Source organism: Phodopus roborovskii, unplaced genomic scaffold (genome assembly GCF_943737965.1).
Source record: "Phodopus roborovskii unplaced genomic scaffold, PHOROB, whole genome shotgun sequence".
NCBI classification, from domain to species: domain Eukaryota; kingdom Metazoa; phylum Chordata; class Mammalia; order Rodentia; family Cricetidae; genus Phodopus; species Phodopus roborovskii.
In genome coordinates, this window is record NW_026126469.1 from 32134594 (window position 1) to 32154999 (window position 20406).

Consider the following 20406-nt stretch of genomic DNA (forward strand, 5'->3'; position numbering starts at 1 on the left):
TGTACTCCCACCAGCAGTGGAGGAGTGTTCCCCTTTCTCCACATCTTCTCCAGCATAAGTTGTCATTGGTGTTTCTAATTTTAGCCATTCTGGCAGGAATGAGTTGGTGTAAACTGAGAGCTAGCATGCATTCCATGATCTTTACTTCTTGACTATGTGAGTAATGTTAAAAGCTGTCTTGAACTCCCGATGTAATGATTCAGCAATATGCTGGCCTACCTTTGCCACCTGGCAGAATGCACTCAGGCAGTACCCTGGTCAGCCCAGGGTTCCATGGTTGTTTAATATGTACGCAGGTGCAAAGGACCCCTTTAAAAAAAGACCCTTGCCCACCTATGTTCTCTTTTTCTGGCTCTCTTTCCTGCTGTTCCCCTGGGGCAGACAGGACTTTTCCTGTCTCCGTCTTCTGTCCTCTCTCTGTTTCTGTGTCTCTCTATCTCTTTTTTCCTTCCTTCCTCATCCCTCCCATTTCTAATAAAACTTCTCATTTAAGCTCTGTCTGCCTGGTATGTTTGTCCCCCGCCTCAAGTCAATCTTTTCCTGCCATGAGATCCATCAAGGTTCCCCATGTGTTTTATTCCTAACACCTGCTGCTGTATCTTCTCTACAATGATGGACTGGAAACTGGAACCCCTTCTCCCTTAAGTTGCTTTAATTGGGGTGTTTTATTACAGCAACCTAGACAATAGTGCAAGATGTTATGGAACAGCAAATAAATAATCACCCCTTTTCAACCTATTTGGAAGTTAATTTGTTGGGGAGCTCCATATTCACTATAAGTTTACACCTCTAGAACAATTGAGAAATAAAGGAGACCTTGAAGACAGTGATCTTAGCTCATTAGTGTTCCAAACATTATGTGTCAAGGTGGCTGTGCCACTGTAAATCTTGCTATCAGGCCTCCTTCTAGGAGATGCTTATGTTTTCAAATGATTCATTCCAGATTTCTAAAAGTGTTGGCTGTTGGTATATAGGAAAATACATAGTATGATATGTATTTCCAAGCTTCCAAGAGTTTGAAGCTATTTAAGTTAGGGCATTCCACTTCCCCCCTTCTTAATAGTCCTCATTTTTCATTTTGCCAAAAACTTAAAAAGCCAGTGCTTTATGTACAAGTTGGGTATCTTTTTTCTTTTCACATGAGATGCTTTGTACTGACAGCACCTCTTTACTCACTGCATCTCAAGTCTTGGGACACAGGGAGGTACCAAGAATCACTTTTGGAATATTGTCCAAGATAATTTCTGTGCAGGCTCCCAAGGACAGAAACCCTGAGAGCTGTGAGATGGCTCAGGGGGTAAAACAGATTGTTATAGAACCCTGACAACCTGAGTTTCATCTACAGAACCCACATAAAGGTGGAAAGAAAGAATCTGTTCTATGAAGTTGTCCTGTGGCCTCTGCATATGCAGCGTGGCAGGCGTGTATCTGCCTCCCTGTCATACATATACACAATGATTTAAATATATATATATATATATATATATATATATATTAAAATCATTGTGTACATGTATACAATATATATATGCATACATTCACACACACACACACACACACACACACACACACACACACACATATATATATATATATGAGTGGCAAATAATTGAAACCTTTATCTTCAAATATCTGATGAATCATTATGTGGAATAAGACTCATTTCTTTGGCTCCAGTGAGATATTTAGAACTGCGATTTTTAAGTATAAATACATTTTGTTATAATACATTATACATAATGCCTTGACTCTGCTGTGATGCTTGGAAACATAAGAAAGCAGTTCTGATGGGAATTTAAGGATCTGTTAAGAAAGAGTAGCTATTTATGGCATATTAAATGTAACTGTCCCCCATTAACTCAGGGAGTGGCACTATCAAAAGGTGTGGCTTTGTTGGGGGAGGGATGGCCTTGTTGGAGGAAGTGTTCACTGTGGAAGTGGGCCTCATATTTGCTCAAGCCACACTCAGTTTCTCAGACCACTTCCTGTTGCCTGCAGGATCAAGATGTAGCTTCTTTTCACTCTCAGCACCTTCTCGAGCACATGTCTGCCTGCACGCCACCATGTCCCACAATGACAAATAACTAAACCTCTGGAAGTGTAAATGTTTTCCGGTATAAACGTTGCTATGATCATGGTGTCTCTTCTCAGCAATAGAGACCCTTAAGTAAGACAATCTTCAATGTCTCCTCCACACTCAGGAATGAAAAGGGTTGAAGGGAATCACAAGGCCGTGTTCTTGCAACAAGCAGTCATGTTCTGTCTTAATTGTTATAACTGGCACTCATTTTACTTTTTTTCTCTGGACTCTCTGTTTTTTTTTTTTCAACATACTTTAGAACTGGAGCCTATGTCTAAATAATATTGTCATATTTTTAATTATCTGAAATAATGAGTTGCTTTTAGAAGGTATTTCAAAGTTATTCATAGAGTGGGTAGGTAAATAATGTTAATATAAAAAAATATAAACATCATAAGCATCCCCAATTTTTCCTTGTTTGCCAAATGTATTTTTCCTGAGCATATTGTGTAGTGGAAGGCTCCCTTAGAAATTGCTTAGGCAGAAGAAGAATAGGATGGGGGTTGGTGGGGGCAAGGGAGAATGGGAGGAAGAGGGAACCAGGATTGATATGTAAAATAAGATCATTTATAATTTAAATAATAATAATAATAATAAAAAAAGAAATTGCTCAGGTTGAACCCTGTCATATAATCTTTATTTTCTTCATTAGGAAGTGTGACATAGCTCTACTTTCAGTCACATCACATTTCAAGTGACTTCTCATAAGCTGTGACACCATTTCTAGGCATACTAGGGGACAGCCAACGATGATGCTCTGGGCCAAATCCAGCCTGCAGTCTGCTATTAACTGAAACATTGTCACTTCTTTTGTTTGCATATGCCACATCAAATGACCAGGCAGCAAACAAGTTGCCAGGACTATGACAATGTAAAGAAAATTTGCTTAAGGAAGTAACAACATTTTCTGTTTCATCTCATTGTATATTCCTAAAGCCCTTTAACATATATATATATATATATGTTGTTTGCTCATTACTTCCCAATCTGTTTGGCTGACTCCTGCCTTAAACCATTTTGCTTTTCATTCAAACACGAATCAATTCACATCACTTTATGTTAAATGTTTCCTAGAGGCTTCTCATTACATTCAAAATTCAGCCATCTTACCACAGCCTGTAAGTTCTTTGGGATCCAGCTGCATTTAACTTTGGAATTTTTTTACCCGTTATACTATGTGTCTTGGCTGACTTTGATTGGGTCACGCTTGCTTTGGATAGGATCTTATACTCACATGAGTCTTCTATCTTGGGGACCCTGCTATTTTTATATTCCCCTTTCTCTGCCACAATACTTTAACAAGATGTTTTTCTGTTTGTTTCTTTCATTTTGTTTTTGTTTTTTTCATTAAGGGCAAAGAGGTCTCATGGTAAAATCGCTTGTGCTCCTTCATTCTCAGTCTTTGTACTTTGCACAATGTCTTCAGGGCTTTGCCATGGAACTAAGTTATTTGCCCATTCCCTGTGTCCCACTTGAATGTCATTGGAGTGCTGCTCACTGCTATCCCTGCTGGTATCAGTATGACATTGCAAGTAATACATATTTACAGGACTCATGGTATGATGGGCTAGTTCTGTGTAGGGAAGAGCTTCCCTTTGTCCACTAATTTCTTTATGGAAGATTTATATTGATGTAGTACTGGAAATACTCCTTTTTGGTGTTTTTTAGAACTCATTCTCATCTTTCTCCCACAGCCCATGGGCATTCTTTCCATCCTTGAAGAGGAATGTATGTTTTCTAAAGCTACTGACAAAACTTTTGAGACCAAACTCTTTGATAATCATTTTGGAAAGTCACCTTACTTCCAGAAACCTGAATCTGCTGAGACGAACTATGAAGCTCACTTTGAACTTGCTCATTATGCTGGAGTGGTGAGTTAGCCCTAAACTCCCCAGCCCACATATTCCGGTCTCTACATTAAAGGAACTTGTATAAAATCCTCAGGTAATATTTTAGTACTGCTTGTATTAAATGATGAGATGACCAAGTGCATCTCAGCGCCAGAGGAAAGGTGGTGTCATCTTTTGGTGCTCAGAAAATGAAACATCCACACTACAGTAGCCTAGGCACAAAGAAATCTCAAAAGAAGGAACTCTGTCACCCAACCTCAAAACAGGGCTGCTGCAGATCAGCAATGTCACAGGATACCTCCTCTTGTTCATCTTTTTTTTTTTTTTTTTTTTTTTTTAAAAAAAAACTTCATGTTGTAAAAGTGAATTCAAATCACCTTTTGTATTTAATGGCTGAGCCATCTCTCCAGCCCTCAAATCACCCTTCTTAAAGACATGGTGTGATGTAGTGCTTTCTAAATTTTTGCCAAAATTTTTCTAATGACCCTTATTGCCCTCCTCCAGTCCCTTTCTATGTCCTTCCCCTTAATTTTTTTTCCTCTGAAAATTTATTTTATTTTACTGTCCTTTGAAAATGTAAAAATTAAAAATCTCACCGGGGTAGATGTCCTTCTGGAATGTTACTCAGTATTGTTACTATATTAATACTAAAATACGCAACTTGTGAGTTTTTTTTTATTTTCAAGCAATGCATACTTTTCTTTTTTGGATGGATGAATGTATATCTTTTCTTTTTTTCTTACCTGAAACACTTGCCTTTTCAAAGGTCTCTTATAATATCAGTGGTTGGCTTGGAAAGAACAAAGACATTCTTAATGAAACAGTGGTGGCTATCCTTCAGAAGTCCTCCAACAAAGTTCTGGCGAGTCTCTTTACAAACGACTTCATTTCTACCAGTGGTGAGTTGGTCTCCATTGAAGTTTTACCTCCACCTGGGGATTGATGGGTGACATGGCTTCTACAGAAGCCTTTTCTGGTTTCTGTGATAAGAACTCATGCTTTCTGTGATGTTCTTCTACAGTGTTTGTGGCCATTTCATGACCTACAATGAGAAAACTGCCAAAACAGTTTTATGAATGTTTGGGAACAATGATAATCCTCAAATTGATATCAAGAGACTAATAAAAGTTTTGCAAATCTTAATTAGTTTTATTTGCAATTCTAAACTGATTGTCAGTCTGAAACAACAAAACAAAACAAAAAACCTGGTTCATATTACACCAAACCACCACATAGTAAGAGGTGTTATTCATATCTAGAGACAAGAAAATAGTGTGTAAAACTGGAAGCTATTGAGACTACATTGTTTATTATAGCTTGCATCTATTTTAGGTGAACATGATTTGAATAGTTAGCAGACTATGTTTGACTAAGACCTAGCAACTTGCTAAGTGACAGTGTTTAGTTTTGATAATATGGGGGCATTATGCCCGATTACAATCTTAGTTTTTTAGACTGCATTTTTGTAGTGGCTGGCCTTATGTTTATTATGCCAGTCTCCTAAGCAACCAAGATGACTGGTCCAGAGTACTGTGACAACCATTTGTTTGGTTCATCTACTGTGCCTATGAATTGATGAGGGACTAGCTGTATAACTTACAGTTCTTAATTGGATAGTTATCTGACCACACATATGAGAATCAGAGCAGGGAATGGCCAGACAATCAGGAAAAAGTTGAAGTCTCTCTCTTCAAGGTATATGGCATTCTTTGCATATAGAAAGGAAGAAACTTATTCTAGCACTTCTTGGAAATAAGTGCTTCTAAAATTCTAACTCATTCTCACATTAAATTGTCTACAATAGCCAGAATTTCTCTTGGCAAATTGATGTATTTTATATCAGAGTTATAGCTTAAAAATGCAATGTCAGGTAATTGTGTTTCCTATTCAAAGATAGGGAAAATGAAGTGTACAGAAATCATGTGATCCACTTAGAGGACCTGGGCTTCCCAAAAGGACATTCATGATTAAATTTCATGACATGTACCTTTACAGTTACTATTCCGGTTCAGAAAATAATGTGTTTTAGTGTTCTGTACTAATAGGTGTCTCTTGCAGTCTCCCAATTGCATGTGGCTTTTTATCCTTTCTGATGTTGTACATTTGAGTGAATTAGAACTGCACAGCTGTTTGTAAGATATTTTGACTTAGTGTAGACTCTTTTGCTTCAATAATAAGTACCAGAGAATAGATATACCTTTTTTATATACCTTGAAAGTATGTGGGTGTTGCCATAAACAGTCAATGTTGGGAAAGTAAAAAGATAATTATAAAATGGCCTATTCTATCACACTGTAGGTAACTACTAGTAATATTTTGATTTCCAGGTTTCCCAAGATGTTTCATTTTCAGTCACTTATAACCTAACTGTACTTACAACTAGGCATACAGAGTCAGGAGAATGATATTCAAAGTAGTAGACATTCTGTAACTTCTTCTCTTAAAATAAAACTAAAATATTTCTACATAATCATTTTAAAGCTTGGAGTATTCTAGCATACACATATTTATTCATAATTTAATGTGTCTTAATGCACATTTCTTAATTTCTCTTTTGCTCAAATTTTTCCACAGTGCCTAGATAATGTTTGAGTAAATATTTTTATATAGCTTTCTGATTATTTCTTTAGGGAGAAGCACCATAGGCATTTTGGAAGGAAGTACCAAAGCTTTTTGGTACATACTATCATGTTGTAAAAACTTGGATGAATTTGTTTTTGTCAACATTGTGGCAACACTATATATTTTGGAAAAAGGAATTTTTAAACCATTTTTTTTTTTTTTTTGCTTTTTAAGCTCCACAGTTTGGTGAGAAGACACGCAAGAAAGGAGCATCATTCCAATTGATTTCATCTCTGCATAAAGTAATTTACATTTAAAATTAATCATTATTATTTTGAGTGTGTATGATGTGTGAGCATGCATTCCATAGCACACATGTCAGAGGACAGTGTTGTGAACTCAGTTCTCTTTGACCTTTATATGGGCTCTGGGGATTAAATTCAGGTAACTAGGCTTTCAGGGCAGGTGTGTTCACACATAGAACCATTTCATCAGCCTTACATAAAGCCACGAAGGTGGATAAAGCCATCTTGTTATTGTGAAGGGCTTTAGAAATCACTAGTGGTGCCCTGACTAGGTTCCATTTGTCAGCCTTGTACTAGTAGTTCTCTGGCTGCTGTGACTTTTGGCTCATAGTGGTACCCAGTGGGTAGAATAGCCCTCAGGCAATAGGAAGCAGAGGCTGCCTCTCTGGACTTTGGCTCTGCTCTGCCTCGAGATGGGAGCACTGTGGGTGTGACTGGGGTGTGGAATCAAGCCAATCTGATCAGCACTGTTGCCTTATCTTCTGTTCTCTACCCTGCTTCCTTCACTCTCCAAAGAAATGTTTTAAACAATCTCAGATTATTCTGTACAATCTGACCTAAAATAAAGGCTTTCGAAATAGAAAACTGAAGAAATGATAAGCAACCTTGTTGCTTGGCTTCAAATTACTGAATTCAAATTCAAAGCAGGTGTAAATGATTTACAGTGGAACTGTGGCTGTCAGGTTAAGTATTGACTTGCCATAAGGAAAGAAAAGAACGTGTTTGGTAAGCATGTAATAATGTTGAATTCATTGTCTCCCTGTTGGTATTCACGTCAAATACCAGATTCAGCTGACAGATTTAGACTTTCTGGTGTTCTTTTGAAGCTTGAAAAGTGATTTTGTGTTCATTATGCCTTTTATTTTAGGAAAACATAAATAAATTGATGACAGATTTGAAATCAACAGCACCTCATTTTGTGAGATGTATAAATCCAAATATGAACAAAATGCCAGGTAAGAACTAGACATCTTTGCAATTTGCAGTAGGGAATATATTTTAGTTCAGCATTGTTGAGTGCACTTTAAAGAATTATTTACTATTTCCCCTATAGACAGGTAGATTTTCACAAAAGAAAAATGAAAGGAAGTCAAATTTGAGGTCTCAGGAACCTCCCTCCACGCTGCTTTGAATTCAGTCAGGTGGCCAGACGAAAAGATTTCCCAGAGTGAGTTCCAAATGAAATTGCTCTTTGTATTTTAGGTTAAAACACAGGTGCTGCACTTCTATTCATTTATTAGAAAGGGAAAATATTCTTATAGGAATTTAACAATGAATCAGGATGATACTTTAGCACAAGAATAGTATTTGGTCTTCATAAAACTAAATAGACCATGAAGATCATTTCAGAAAACGTTTAACATTTTCTCTAGTAATATTCCCCAAATTAGCAACTTCTCTTCATATGCCTATTTCCTTAGTTATGTACTTCTGGACAGTAGACACTTTTGCAGTGAATTAATGGGGGTAAGATGGTGATGAGAGGATGGTGGTGATTTTCCCATTTGCAATTCTCAAGACTGCCCTGCCAAATTTAATTCTCTGGATCATATTCCTTAGATCACAATTCAAAGCTTTCCAGCAAACTCTTTGGATTATTAGTATTCTTAGAGCTTTAGTTCAAGGTGCTCAGACTTAAAGGAACCATATGACAAGAATTGTCTTCAGATCATTGGAATTCATCCCTAATAGTGTTGTTACGATCTGTTTGGATCTGTACTATTTTGTATTTTCATTAAGCTGCTGTAATTAAGAACCCAACCTTGACAGACTGTGACCTAATTAGGGAGAGTGTGATGCCAAGTAATGTTGTTATTAGGATCTTTATAATGAAGACATTTCAACATTACATATTTATTTGAGTATGTATGTATGTATGTATGTATGTATGTATATGTGCATGCCATATTATTAGAAATAGCATAACACAATACTTCACACAAGCTAGGCAAATATGCCAGATATGCTACATTCTCAGACCTCAGCTGTGTTTATAAATATATGTAAGTGTCCTGTTTCAGTTTAGCAAAGAATGCAATCAGTTGCCTCTGAATTTTGGAACAATTCTGCTACTATTAGATGAGTTCTGTGGAATCAATATGAATTTCAGCAAGTTTTCAACAAAAGCTTCATGCTTTAAAACAATTCTTCATATGTAATAAAGGGAATGAGTGGGTTTCATCTTAAAGTGTCAGAAGATTCTAATCCCCCTTGTTATGAAAGTTCTGGTCCTGTGCATAGGAGGATTGGAGTACAGACATAGGGCTTAGCTTACATCTGTGATCTGAGACATAGCTAGAGACATGGCTGGCCTTTGTGAAAGGTATGGTCCTTGGCTTTGTTCAGAGTACTGGATAAAGGTCAGATACACTGGTTTCCTGGATGGCTTTTCAAAGGTTTCCACCAGAGATTTCAGCCAACTGTAGAAGGTCTCTTTTGTTGAACAAAGTGGTCATAGAAGAATGCTCACACTATAGAATAAATGTAGACATTGGCAACAGAAAAAAAGGCCTGAATGTGGCAAATCCATTCTAAAAATAAATGCAAACAGAATTGTGTGGTTGGTCCACCTTCCCTTTGCCCCTGCCATGTAGTTTCTCCCACCTCCTACTGGGAATGGCAGCCCACTTTCTCTAGCTGCTTTTTGCTAGCAAATGTATATGATGTCAGCCATTTGCATATAGCAAATGTGTGACCTTTTTCATTTTCCAGTAGAATGTGTCTATAAAGTCTTATTCTACCTTAAAAAGAATTCTAGGTAAATCGTATCTGTAGAGTCCTTCCTAGTAGGACGGGTACTGTAAGTATCGCCAGGCTGGGAGTTAGTGAACTGTCAACACTTGTGTGCACCACACCGAATTCACACTTTCTTTTAAAGGCAAGATACAACAATGAAGACATCTGCTGTGATAGATGTTTGAGAATGTTGAGTCAGTGCATCCCTCTTTCAGGTGTATTGGACCCTTTCTTGGTTCTCCAGCAGCTGCGTTGTAATGGTGTCTTGGAAGGGATTAGAGTATGCCGTGAAGGATTTCCAAGTCGGATGCTATATGATGACTTTAAGCAAAGGTAGACATACATTCGAGATCCCAAAAGTCTGAAGCAGTCTGTTCTGTTTCCTCTGTGTTTATGCATGCACCATTTGTGTGTTTGGTGTACTCCAATTTATAAATTGATATGTTTTTGAGGTGATTAGATACATGCTGATAGAATTCTATATTATTTGTTCTTAACTTCACTATCTATATAGCTTTGGGGTCCTTAAATCTCTGTTAGATATTAGACTCACATATAGAAGAAATATATATGGAGGGAAGATAAAAAGCCTGAAGTGAATTTCTGAAGTCTATGTGCTCTGTAGCTACCACCCAATCAAGCTGTTGCATATTTAGCAACAGTGAAAAGAAGGATCCAGCAGTGTGTAGGTGGTAGGAGGCAGGGGAGGCATCTTTGCTTTCCATGTCCTGAAAATTATAGTTCATCAAGACAGTTCGAGCAAAATGTGATAGTGCAAGACCACCTGTCTGAGAACCGAAAGGCACACATCTACAATTCGCCATCAGTTTCCCTGTCCACATAGTAGAGATACACTTTCCCACTTTTGTTTTCCTTCTCAGTCCCCACTTCCCCAGTAAAATTAAGTTTGTAGTGACATCCCTGTAGAGAATATAAACTGACCCTTTGGACCAGTTGCTGATAGCATCTTCACTATGAGCAGATTGGAAGGAGAGCTAGGTATCTGCCCTAGCTTTTCCTCATCTGTTTTGAATTACTCATTCTTTGAGTCATATGATCCCCTGGTCCCATTTCAAAATAGGTACTGCATTCTGAACCCAAGGATATTTTCGAAGAGCGAGTTTGTGAGAAGCAGAAAAGCCACTGAAGAAGTACTTGGCTTGTTTGGGACAGACCATTCCCAGTACCAGTATGGAGTCACCAAGGTAACCCAGAAATGTCAAAGAATGCATCTGGAAGTGAAGTGGGAGGGAAAAGCATACTTTTAAAATACTGGTAAATGCCTAATTACTATAAGTTCTTCAGTTCTTGTGACCAGAAATAATACAAATAGAAAGCAGGTCGTAGTGAAAACTTCAACTCTGCATGAGAAAGAAAATCCATCATTACTTAAACAAGTCTAGGCTTTATTAACATTATTTATTTCGACATTGAGGGTTAAATCCATGGCCTTGCAAGTATAGTCAAGGACTCCCTCACTGAATTACCCTCTGTCTTGCATGTAAATTTTTATAACTAATTGTCTAGCCAAACTTGTGCCACTATATAAGATATTTAATTGACCTTTCTGTGATAGAAAACAGAGTAAGATAATGTGAGCCAGGTTCCAAGAGATAACTGCTTGCATATGTGAAATGTTTTATGTAGTGTGCTGAATTGAAAAAAAATAATTACTACTTGAGTAATTTAATAATTTAAAATTTCAATTATAAACCAAAACATGCTTTCTTAAATATGATTATTTAAATTCTACTTTATCTAAGTAATCCACATATTTTTGGAAATTTGGGGTTACTGAAGCTTGATCTTACCTGGTACTCAAAACCATGTTTTTCTTAATGACATCCACGTAAGACCAACTTTTTGAAAGAGTGTGAGAATACAGAGTGAAGATCTGTCTGTCTTCTTTCTGTCTATCCTTCCTGAGCTTGCCTCACTATTCTTCTACCTCAGCCTCTTGAGTTGCTAAGATTATAGGTGTGTGTAACTCAACCTAACCCTGAAGGATAGTGTTATGAATGTTATTTGATTCTTATATTTTGAGTACCTAGAAATCTGTTTATCATTTGTGTTTCTTTCCTTATATCTCATTATACCACTCATCAGGGCTAAAGCTCACCTGAGCTAGTGGGAATATATTAAGGAAACTTTCACTGGTGGATGGGTGAATGAAGTGAGAAGGACTCACTGATGAGACTGGGCATATTTTAAGCAGAGATTCATTTTCCCAGTTGTTCAAGTTGCCTTTAAGAAGGACCACATGTGTTCTTCTATGAAATTTGTGTCACAGATAGCTGTTCACTTCACCTTGGTTCTTACTGATTATTCTTAGGAAATGCCAAGTCTCTCATGTAGAGCAAACATATCTTCTAGAGTATGGATCAGTAAAGTAAGATGCAGCAACCACATGGGCTACTTAAAAATCACTGCCAGTATCCTGCTACTCCCCTATTGCCTGTTGTGCTTTCCTGGTTTCTGTGATTACTCCATGTTATAAATCCACATCTGAAAATACAGAGCTAGGAACCACAGATGAGGGAGAACATGCAGCTTTTGTCTTTCTAAGTCTGGGTTACTTCACTCAATATAATCTTTATTAGAGCTACCCATTTACTTAAAAATTTCATGACTTCATGTTTTCTTTATAGTAGACTAGTATTCCATTGTGTATAGACACCACACTTTCACTATTCCCTCATCTGCTGAAGGAAATTATGGTTCCATTTCCTGGCCATGGCAATAGCAATGGGCATGTTACCATGGAAGGGATAATTTTGTGAGGTTCCACTCCTACCCAAAGAACCACAGGCAAATAATGACTGCCAGAAAGGGAATTAGCCTATCTTCGGGATGAGCACTCTTATTGGTTGTTCAGTGTAGAGGTCTGCTTTGAAACAATATACACACAAACAAAATGGACTCAGTAGGTTATGTATGTATGTATGTATGTATGTATGTATGTATGTATATATGTATGTGTATATGCACATATATGTATATATTTGTGCGTGAGTCCACATATGCATTTCACACACACATACACAGAGAGGAGAGAGAGAGCGGGAGAGAGAGACAGAGAGAGAGAGAATAATGAAAGGAAAGTATGCTATTGACTTGGAGGGGAAACATGGGAAGGATTCCTACAAAGGAGTATAGTTTGCAGGAGAGGCGGGGGTGGGGGTGGGGGGGAGAAGCATTCTCATTTTATTTCTACTTAAAACATTGAAAATAAAAACAAAACCATTGCTAGCTAGCTAAAATCATTTCATATTAAAAATTATTTAGACAAGCAAATAAGTATTTAACACAACTGTTTATGACCAACCATACCCAGAAATGTTTCTTGCCATGTCCTTTGCAGAGACGGCTGTGAACCCTGCTAAGTCCTTTGGAGTATTGTGTACCTGAGCTCATTTTAAAACATAGATCATGTTCTTTAAACATTATTATTATTAACCAATGGGGAATACAGAGTAAATGGTCAGCCTGCCAATATGTCCAATATAAAATGTCCTGTATAACCTTTAGATTTTGAAAGTTAGATTCCCTGGGGTGTAAATTTTATGCAATGAATAAAACATATACAAAGACAGGATTGATAAAGTTGTCCCATAGACTACTTCAGTTGTTCATAGCATCATTCAAAAGACCGCTGAATCCATTTGATGAGCAAAACTGTACCTGTCTTACTTCTTTTAGGTGTTTTTAAAAGCTAGAATTCTGGACCAGTTGGAAGAAAGGAGAGATGAGAAAATATCTGAAGTCTTCACATTGTTCCAAGCCAGAGCACGAGGAAAGCTGATGCGTATTACATTTCAAAAGATTCTTAAAGAAAGGTATTAACCCTTTTTAGCACTCTCCCATTCATACCTCAACAGGTGTTACTTTATTTCATTGATTGTGGTTCAGAGACTAGTCTGCTTAGTCTGAATCTTGAAAACATCTTAATATCTGTATACAAAAAGGCAGTATAAATGACTTTTCTGTCTTCCCCAATATAGTGTCACAATCCAGATATTATTTCTTTTTCTTCTGCTCTTCCCTTTGGGAGGGATAGTTTATAGTTTAGAATTACAGACATTGGAAGGTGATGTGTTTCATGGTTTTGGCAGTAGCACACCTTAAAAGATTGGCACACACCTAAAAAAGACTTGAGCAATGGTAATATTGACAGTCATGTTGACATGGAAAGGGGAAATCTCCTGAGGTCCCACCCTAGATAATTACTGGCAACAAAATAGTGCCGAGAGAGAGAGAGAGAGAGAGAGAGAGAGAGAGAGAGAGAGAGAGAGAGAGAGAGAGAGAGACAGATTGAGAGAATGAATTAGCTCCTCCCAGGGACAGGCCCTGGGTATCCAATGTAGAGTAGTCAGATCTGAAATTATATGTACACAAATGGATTGACTCATCAGGTTCCATTCTCTGATAAGTTAATGACAAAACATAGACAAGATGGCTGTTCTTATGGTTTTACACTGCACATAATTTTGATGGATTTCATAATTTTTACTGTGTCTAGACATATTAGACATTATCTTTGAGTTTGTTTATGAATTATTTATTAAGTAAAAATTATGTAACATTACAGATTTTTGTGTATTATGTTTACTCATTATAAATGTTAAATATTTAGTATACCTACAATTTTACTCACAGGAAATAATCTTCATTAATTCCTAGGTCATTATTCCTAGTATTGTTTATTTTTTCTTCTTTTCTTTATACTACGTGTATATGTAATTATTTAGTTTACCAGCTAGATAAATTTTATTCCATTTTTATTTTCTCCTCAACTTCATTAATTTCCTATCTCATTTTTGTTCTTTCAATTTGTTTTCTGTTTATTCTTTCCCTTTTCCGGTGTTTTTGAAATTTAATTGAAAAAATTATATGTTTATGGTATACAATCTGATGTTTTTATATATATGCACTTTGTGCAATGATTGCTGCAATCAGGCTAATTACTATATCACCTTATATAGGTATATTTTGTGTGTGTTGAGATCATTTAAGATCAACTATATTTAACTAGGCAAGGTGTTGCATGTCTGTAATCCAGTGCTTGGTAAATGGAGGCAGGAGGATCAGGAGTTTAAAACTCCGTGGATTACAGAATGTATGTATGTATACATGCATATATGTATGTATGTATGTATGTATGTGTATACATATAATATATATGTACCCACTTCTAGATTATATATATCTTATGTTATATACTATATATTATATATATATAAAATACCCAGAAGTAAGTGTGTGTATAAACATATCTTCAGGATGTATACAAACCTTTTTTAAATACATTTTTAATTAAAATATAATTACATCACTTCTCATCTCCTCTTTCCTCCCTCCAACCTCTCTCAGATCCTCCCTCATTCTCTCAAGTTGGATATATATATATATCCAGGAAACAATTTAATGAAGAAAAGGGTCTATTTGTGCTTGTTTCTAGAGAGTGCAACTAGGGAGGAAGATTCACCATGAATGCAGATAGCAACTCCATAGGTGCTGCAGCCTTAGACCCAAAGCTTCCTACCTGCAAAGACAATGTGGCCACCCACCCAATTCATACATCAGCCTCCATGTCTTCCATTATCCCCAAACAAAAATGATGCTATAACAGTTTTTCAATTTATAAGCATCGTATTTTCTCCATGTATTCGGATCTTGTTCAGTTAATATTTGAATTTTCTACATACAGACATTTCTACCTCCAGGTCTTACTTATCATGAGGTAATTTATTTATTTATTATGCAATTATGAATGGTATTGTTTTTTAAATATTTTTCTCTTTTCTGTGTTTCATTTACATAACTGTGTAACTGTGCTACTTGTGTTTGTTTGAACTCTCATTATTTTTATGTACAAGGTGGAATAACATCAAATTTAGTCTTAAATAAGGCCTGTATTCTAAGGATACTTTTCAGCTCATGATGTCTATGTTTTTTAAGGTAAACCACTCTGTCAGAAGCTAAATTCCTTTGTAGTAGAAGTAGGATTAAAGTCTCAGCTACTTCTGTTCATTCTATTACTAGCATCGTTAGAATGTAATTTTTAGGGCTAAGATATGGTTATTTCCCCTTTTCTCTATTGTGATGAGACTAGTTAAAAAAAAAAAAAAAAAAACCTAAGTTTTCCCTGCAAACCATAGTAACACAGGGCTGCAACTCTTTGTTTCTAGGACCTTTTGCAAGTTTGCAAACATCTGGTTGAAAAGGTTTACAACCTTCTGGTTGCAGATCATGTATTTCCAGTTTTCATGGTTCTGATGGCTTTCTCTGTCCTCTTGTGCTACTGGAGCAGTTATGAGAGTACCTTCTGTAGTTGAGGTTTCTTCAAGCTTTCTTCAAACTTCCTGGATCTGAGTGTTCTTCACTTAGTGACATGTCATATACTTCTTTAGCTTTCTTTATTCTTTTTTCATTGTTTTAAAGGAACATATGATGGTCTTATATCAAAAGACCTGACTTCAATTTTTCAAGGCTTTCTGTCTCCTTGGCTTAGTGTGTGGCTGAAGCTAATCAGTTTTAATTTTTGCTTTATTGAAAATTTTCTCCAGTTCTAAGACTTCTTTTTAGTGACTTCTTTCTCTTTATGAAAACTGTTAGTCAGATCATGAATTGTTGTCTTAATTTTACTAAATCCTCCTGTCTCTCACAGATTTTTCTGAAATAATTATTTTTTAATTCCTCTTGGGGAATTTAATTGAGTCCCTTCATGTTGCATTTCTGTCTATGTCACACATTTTTTCTATATGTGTGGCATGTGTCAAAATACTTGAGCTACTTATAAGCTTTGTTGTCTCTTATCTTAAAGCTAGGTAATAAATCATGGTAAGCAGCTTATTGTAAAAGGTGTTGCTCTCACCATGGAAACAGAAAGATGCAGGAGTTATAGCACCCCCATTTAGTAGCATACTCCAATGACCTAACTTTGGTGATTATGTGTCTAGAAATAAATAGAGTTCTTCTAGGCCATCATATTTTTTGGTTTATAAATGGTCATAGCAGTCTTTTATAACCCTTTATAATCCTTTGGGGGTCATTTGCTATGGTTTTGTTTTATTTATAATTATATTGCCATTCTTTCTTACTTTTTAAAATAGTCTGTCTTAACATCCCTCTCTTTTTTCATTCATACTTCAGGGATGCCCTTGTTTTGATCCAAGAAAACATAAGAGTTTTTATGGCTGTGAAGAACTGGCCTTGGCTGAGGCTCTTCTTCAAGATCAAGCCCCTTGCTAAGTGTGTAGGAACTGGAGAAGAGATAGCTGGGCTGAAGGAAGAATGTGCACAACTACGAAAATCTTTGGAAAGTTCAGAATCTCAGAGGAATGAACTGACAACAAAGCAAGTCTCCCTTGTGCAAGAAAAGCATGATCTACTTCTAAAGCTGCAGGCTGTGAGTGCTCCCGTCACCTGATCTTTATAGCTAGCTTTACGTTTGACTAGTTCCAAGGACATGGCTGAGTTGTGAAAAATCAGCATGCACTAGCTTTTAAAAATACTGTACATTTTTTATGAAACAGAGACCATGGGAACATGTAAAAAGAAACCTTGTTTTAAAATGAGTAATTTCATTGCCAGGATGTCTTACAAAAAGACATAAGCCTGAGCTGGAGAGATGCTCAGTAGATAAAGCGCTTGCCTCAGCAACTTCAAGAACAGGCTTACATACATACAACCTATGAAAAAGCCTGGCAAGTGGAGGAACCCCAGCATTCAGAACACTGAGATGGCACACACTGCCTAGTTAGTTTAGCCGATCCATGATCTCTGGGTTCAACCAAGAGACCCTGCCTTAATTGATAGAAACCCACTCAGGAAGACAGGTGATATCAATTTTGGATCTCCACACACATATACATACATGTGTATGCATTCATAGGTGCCTACTAAAGACACATATACATGAAAGACAAGAAGAAGGAAGAAGAAAAAAAAGACAAATTACCATTGGATGTTTGGTGTATAATATCATCAGAATCTCAGAGGGAGGAGATGAAATACTGTATTATATCATAATAAAAACTGTATAATATCATAAGCTGTTATGGGGCCAGGAAGGTATAGAGCTAATGTTTTGAGACAGAGTTTTACTCTGTGGCCCAGGGTGTCCTGCAACTTATTATGTAAAACAAGTTGGCTTTGAACTCATGGAAGTTCTCCTACATCAATCTCCTGAGTTCAGGGATCACAGATAGCCACCACACCTGACTGAAGTTCTTCCTTCTTAACTTATTGGGAGCCATTAGCAAGGCAACAGCTTGACAGATCTTCATAGTTTTAGATGTATGACTCAACACCTATCTTTTGAATTTTGTCTTCCTGTTGCCTCTCCTATAGTCCAAGTCATTTCTAATTAGTTGAGTTTTTAAAAGATCCTTTCTCAACCATGGTATTGTAGCAAACACACCCATGAAGAGTAAATAACGAAAAGGTGTCAGGACCTTACTCTCAGATATTTTGACTAAGTAGAGGGAATGTGGATGTGACGACCTGCATATTTGATCTTGATTTTGCCAGGCTAAGAACCTCCATTCTAAAGGAGCCATGCTACTTTCCTGCTGAAGTTCCTTCAGTTTCTGTGACATGAACATTTTAGATTCTGAAATCCCATTCCATGCCACTAGGCTTCATCTCCAATCTGATGCCTATATACCATTTCTAATTCTCTCTCAATTCCTTCTCTATAGTCTCCTAGATTACTGTGACCCCCAACACGCTCAAGGGCAGGGATGCAATTTTTATCTTTATTAAATTCCTTGCAAAGCACAGTACTAGGTTGAATAATGCTGACTTGAAATGCAATTATTTGTAGTTGGTTTTGATGTTCTTGGTACTAAATCTACCAAAAACAAAAGCTCACCAAAAACAAGTGTAAGTTATTACTTTTAAGAAGAGAGAAAAGAGAGAATTTATTAGTTTGTTTTGGGATGTGATTTGCCAGTGTGCTCAATAGGCTGTTTCATCAGTAACACTTTGTGTCAAAACTGACATTTCTGAATTGTATTTAGCAGAGCACTTATCCTGGAACCTTAGTGTATGCCAGCCAGCTACAGTTATTAACAAATGCAATTCCTGTTTGGATTCCACTTGAAGATCCATTTACAGGGGGAAAAATCACATTTGGCAGTAGTTTTAAATGATACCTGCTAGATTAGTTACTTTTCTGTCACTGTGAGAGAATACTCTGACCAAGAGCAACCCTGGTGAGAAAAGGTTAGTTTTTGGCTTATAGTTCCAGAGGGGATAGAGTCCATCACTTTAGGGAAAGACAGTGGGTGCATGAGGCAGCCCTAGCCCCCAGGGAGCTGGCTGATCACATTTCATCCACACAGGGGAAGAAGAAAGAGAAGGCAGGAAGTGGTGCCTTCACCAGAACTCTAAGTCTCAGACACATTTTTTTCCAGCAAGGCTCCCCAAATAACATGACTGAGAGCCAAATGTTCAAATGCACGAGGCTGTCAATGGGAGATAATATTCTTCCAAACCACACCCCTGGCCTTTCAGTTCTTCTCAGAGATGGAGAATGGGAAATGTGAGAGACAGAAGGGATCAACTTGGGCAAGAGAGAAATAAGCAAGAAGTTGAGAAACAGTTTAAAACGCCATCAGGAGTGTCATTGAAAAAAATATTGTTAAGTGTTATAGCTCAAATGGGAAAGGCATCCCAAGCAGCCAGTAGCCAAAAAACAAACAAACAAACAAAAAAACTGCTACAACACACAACAAACCTTATGCAAGAGACTTATTGAGAGGGAAAAACCCAGGAGAGTGGCTGTCTTGCTCAGGTAAGACGCAGCAGAGAACTTAGCTTTATATATAGGTTTATATAGGGTTTCTGGGAGTGTGTTGTGTGTGAGTGGGGGAGGGGGATGAGCTTTCCAGGGTGGCCTGGAATTGGAGGGATTATGTGGCCTGGTCTTGGGGCAAGCCCAGGGATTGGCAAGGCCTAACCACTGTCTAGTTTCCTGGCTGGGTACTTAAAACAAGTCTGAGGAGCAGGGCATAGCTAAAGGAGCTCCTCAGTTGGTGTGAAAAGCCAACACATTTGGGAGCAAATTCCAGAGAAACCTCATAAAATTTGATCTGGCATCACGTTGTCAACTTTAAATATAATGTGTTGACAGGTCTATGGAATATTTTCTCATTGTTCATTTTTTAAAGGTACAGATAGAAAATAGGTAAAGAAGGGCAAGGATTTTTTTTTAATCCATTACTTACTCACATGACATCAGAATTAGGTGAACTCTTTACTAATTTCCAATGGTTCCATGTGAGAGAATAGGCACAGAAGATAAGCTAAAGTGCCACGAAGTTGTCAAGGTGAACCTTGCCCCAGTCACACTGGACTGTTTAATGAAGTAAGGGTCATTTGATCTCCTTCAGGGTTGGTGACAGGTCAAGGTCCTGTCCACATGCTGAGTGGGGTGCAGAAAACATCTGTTCTGCATGTCAGCCTGAGGTGAGAAGACCAGATGTTCTCCACGTTCCCCAAATACAGGAGCTTTCTCTGATTTGCTTTGACTTTTCCTAAGTGTTCTGGTGTATTTTTTTTTAAGTTGAGCTTATATTTTGATTCTTCATAAAAGTTTTAGATTTATTATTTTATCTTTCTTCATGTGAGCCTTTTGAGCCCTGTTTGTTTACCTGGAGTTGTTTAGACAGGAGTTGAGTGGAATCCATAAACCTAGTCTTTTGTCTTTATGTTACTCTGTGTCCTTTTTACTGACACAACTTGAACATTTTAAAAATATAGTTAATAAATTTCCCAAACTATCATTTCACTTAGGATGGATAGTGAGGTCTTAAGATGAAAGATGAAAATGATGGTAGTGGTTTACTTTTACTACAGTGAAATACCT

General features: G+C 37.1%; 2 protein-coding genes across 2 annotated transcripts in view; one reads left to right on the forward strand and one right to left on the reverse strand.

The window, feature by feature from the left end:
- Positions 1-20406, reverse strand: part of Dzip3 (DAZ interacting zinc finger protein 3) — a 728188-nt gene that overhangs the window by 160104 nt on the left and 547678 nt on the right. The gene's annotated exons all lie outside the window — the stretch shown is intronic.
- Myh15 (myosin heavy chain 15) overlaps positions 1-20406 on the forward strand; it is a 118951-nt gene that overhangs the window by 40868 nt on the left and 57677 nt on the right. The window contains exons 15-22 of the mRNA XM_051190945.1: positions 3775-3951; positions 4697-4829; positions 6727-6794; positions 7666-7753; positions 9749-9866; positions 10615-10738; positions 13233-13369; positions 16686-16941. Coding sequence (XP_051046902.1) covers positions 3775-3951; positions 4697-4829; positions 6727-6794; positions 7666-7753; positions 9749-9866; positions 10615-10738; positions 13233-13369; positions 16686-16941 — 1101 coding nt within the window. The remainder of the gene's footprint in view (positions 1-3774; positions 3952-4696; positions 4830-6726; positions 6795-7665; positions 7754-9748; positions 9867-10614; positions 10739-13232; positions 13370-16685; positions 16942-20406) is intronic.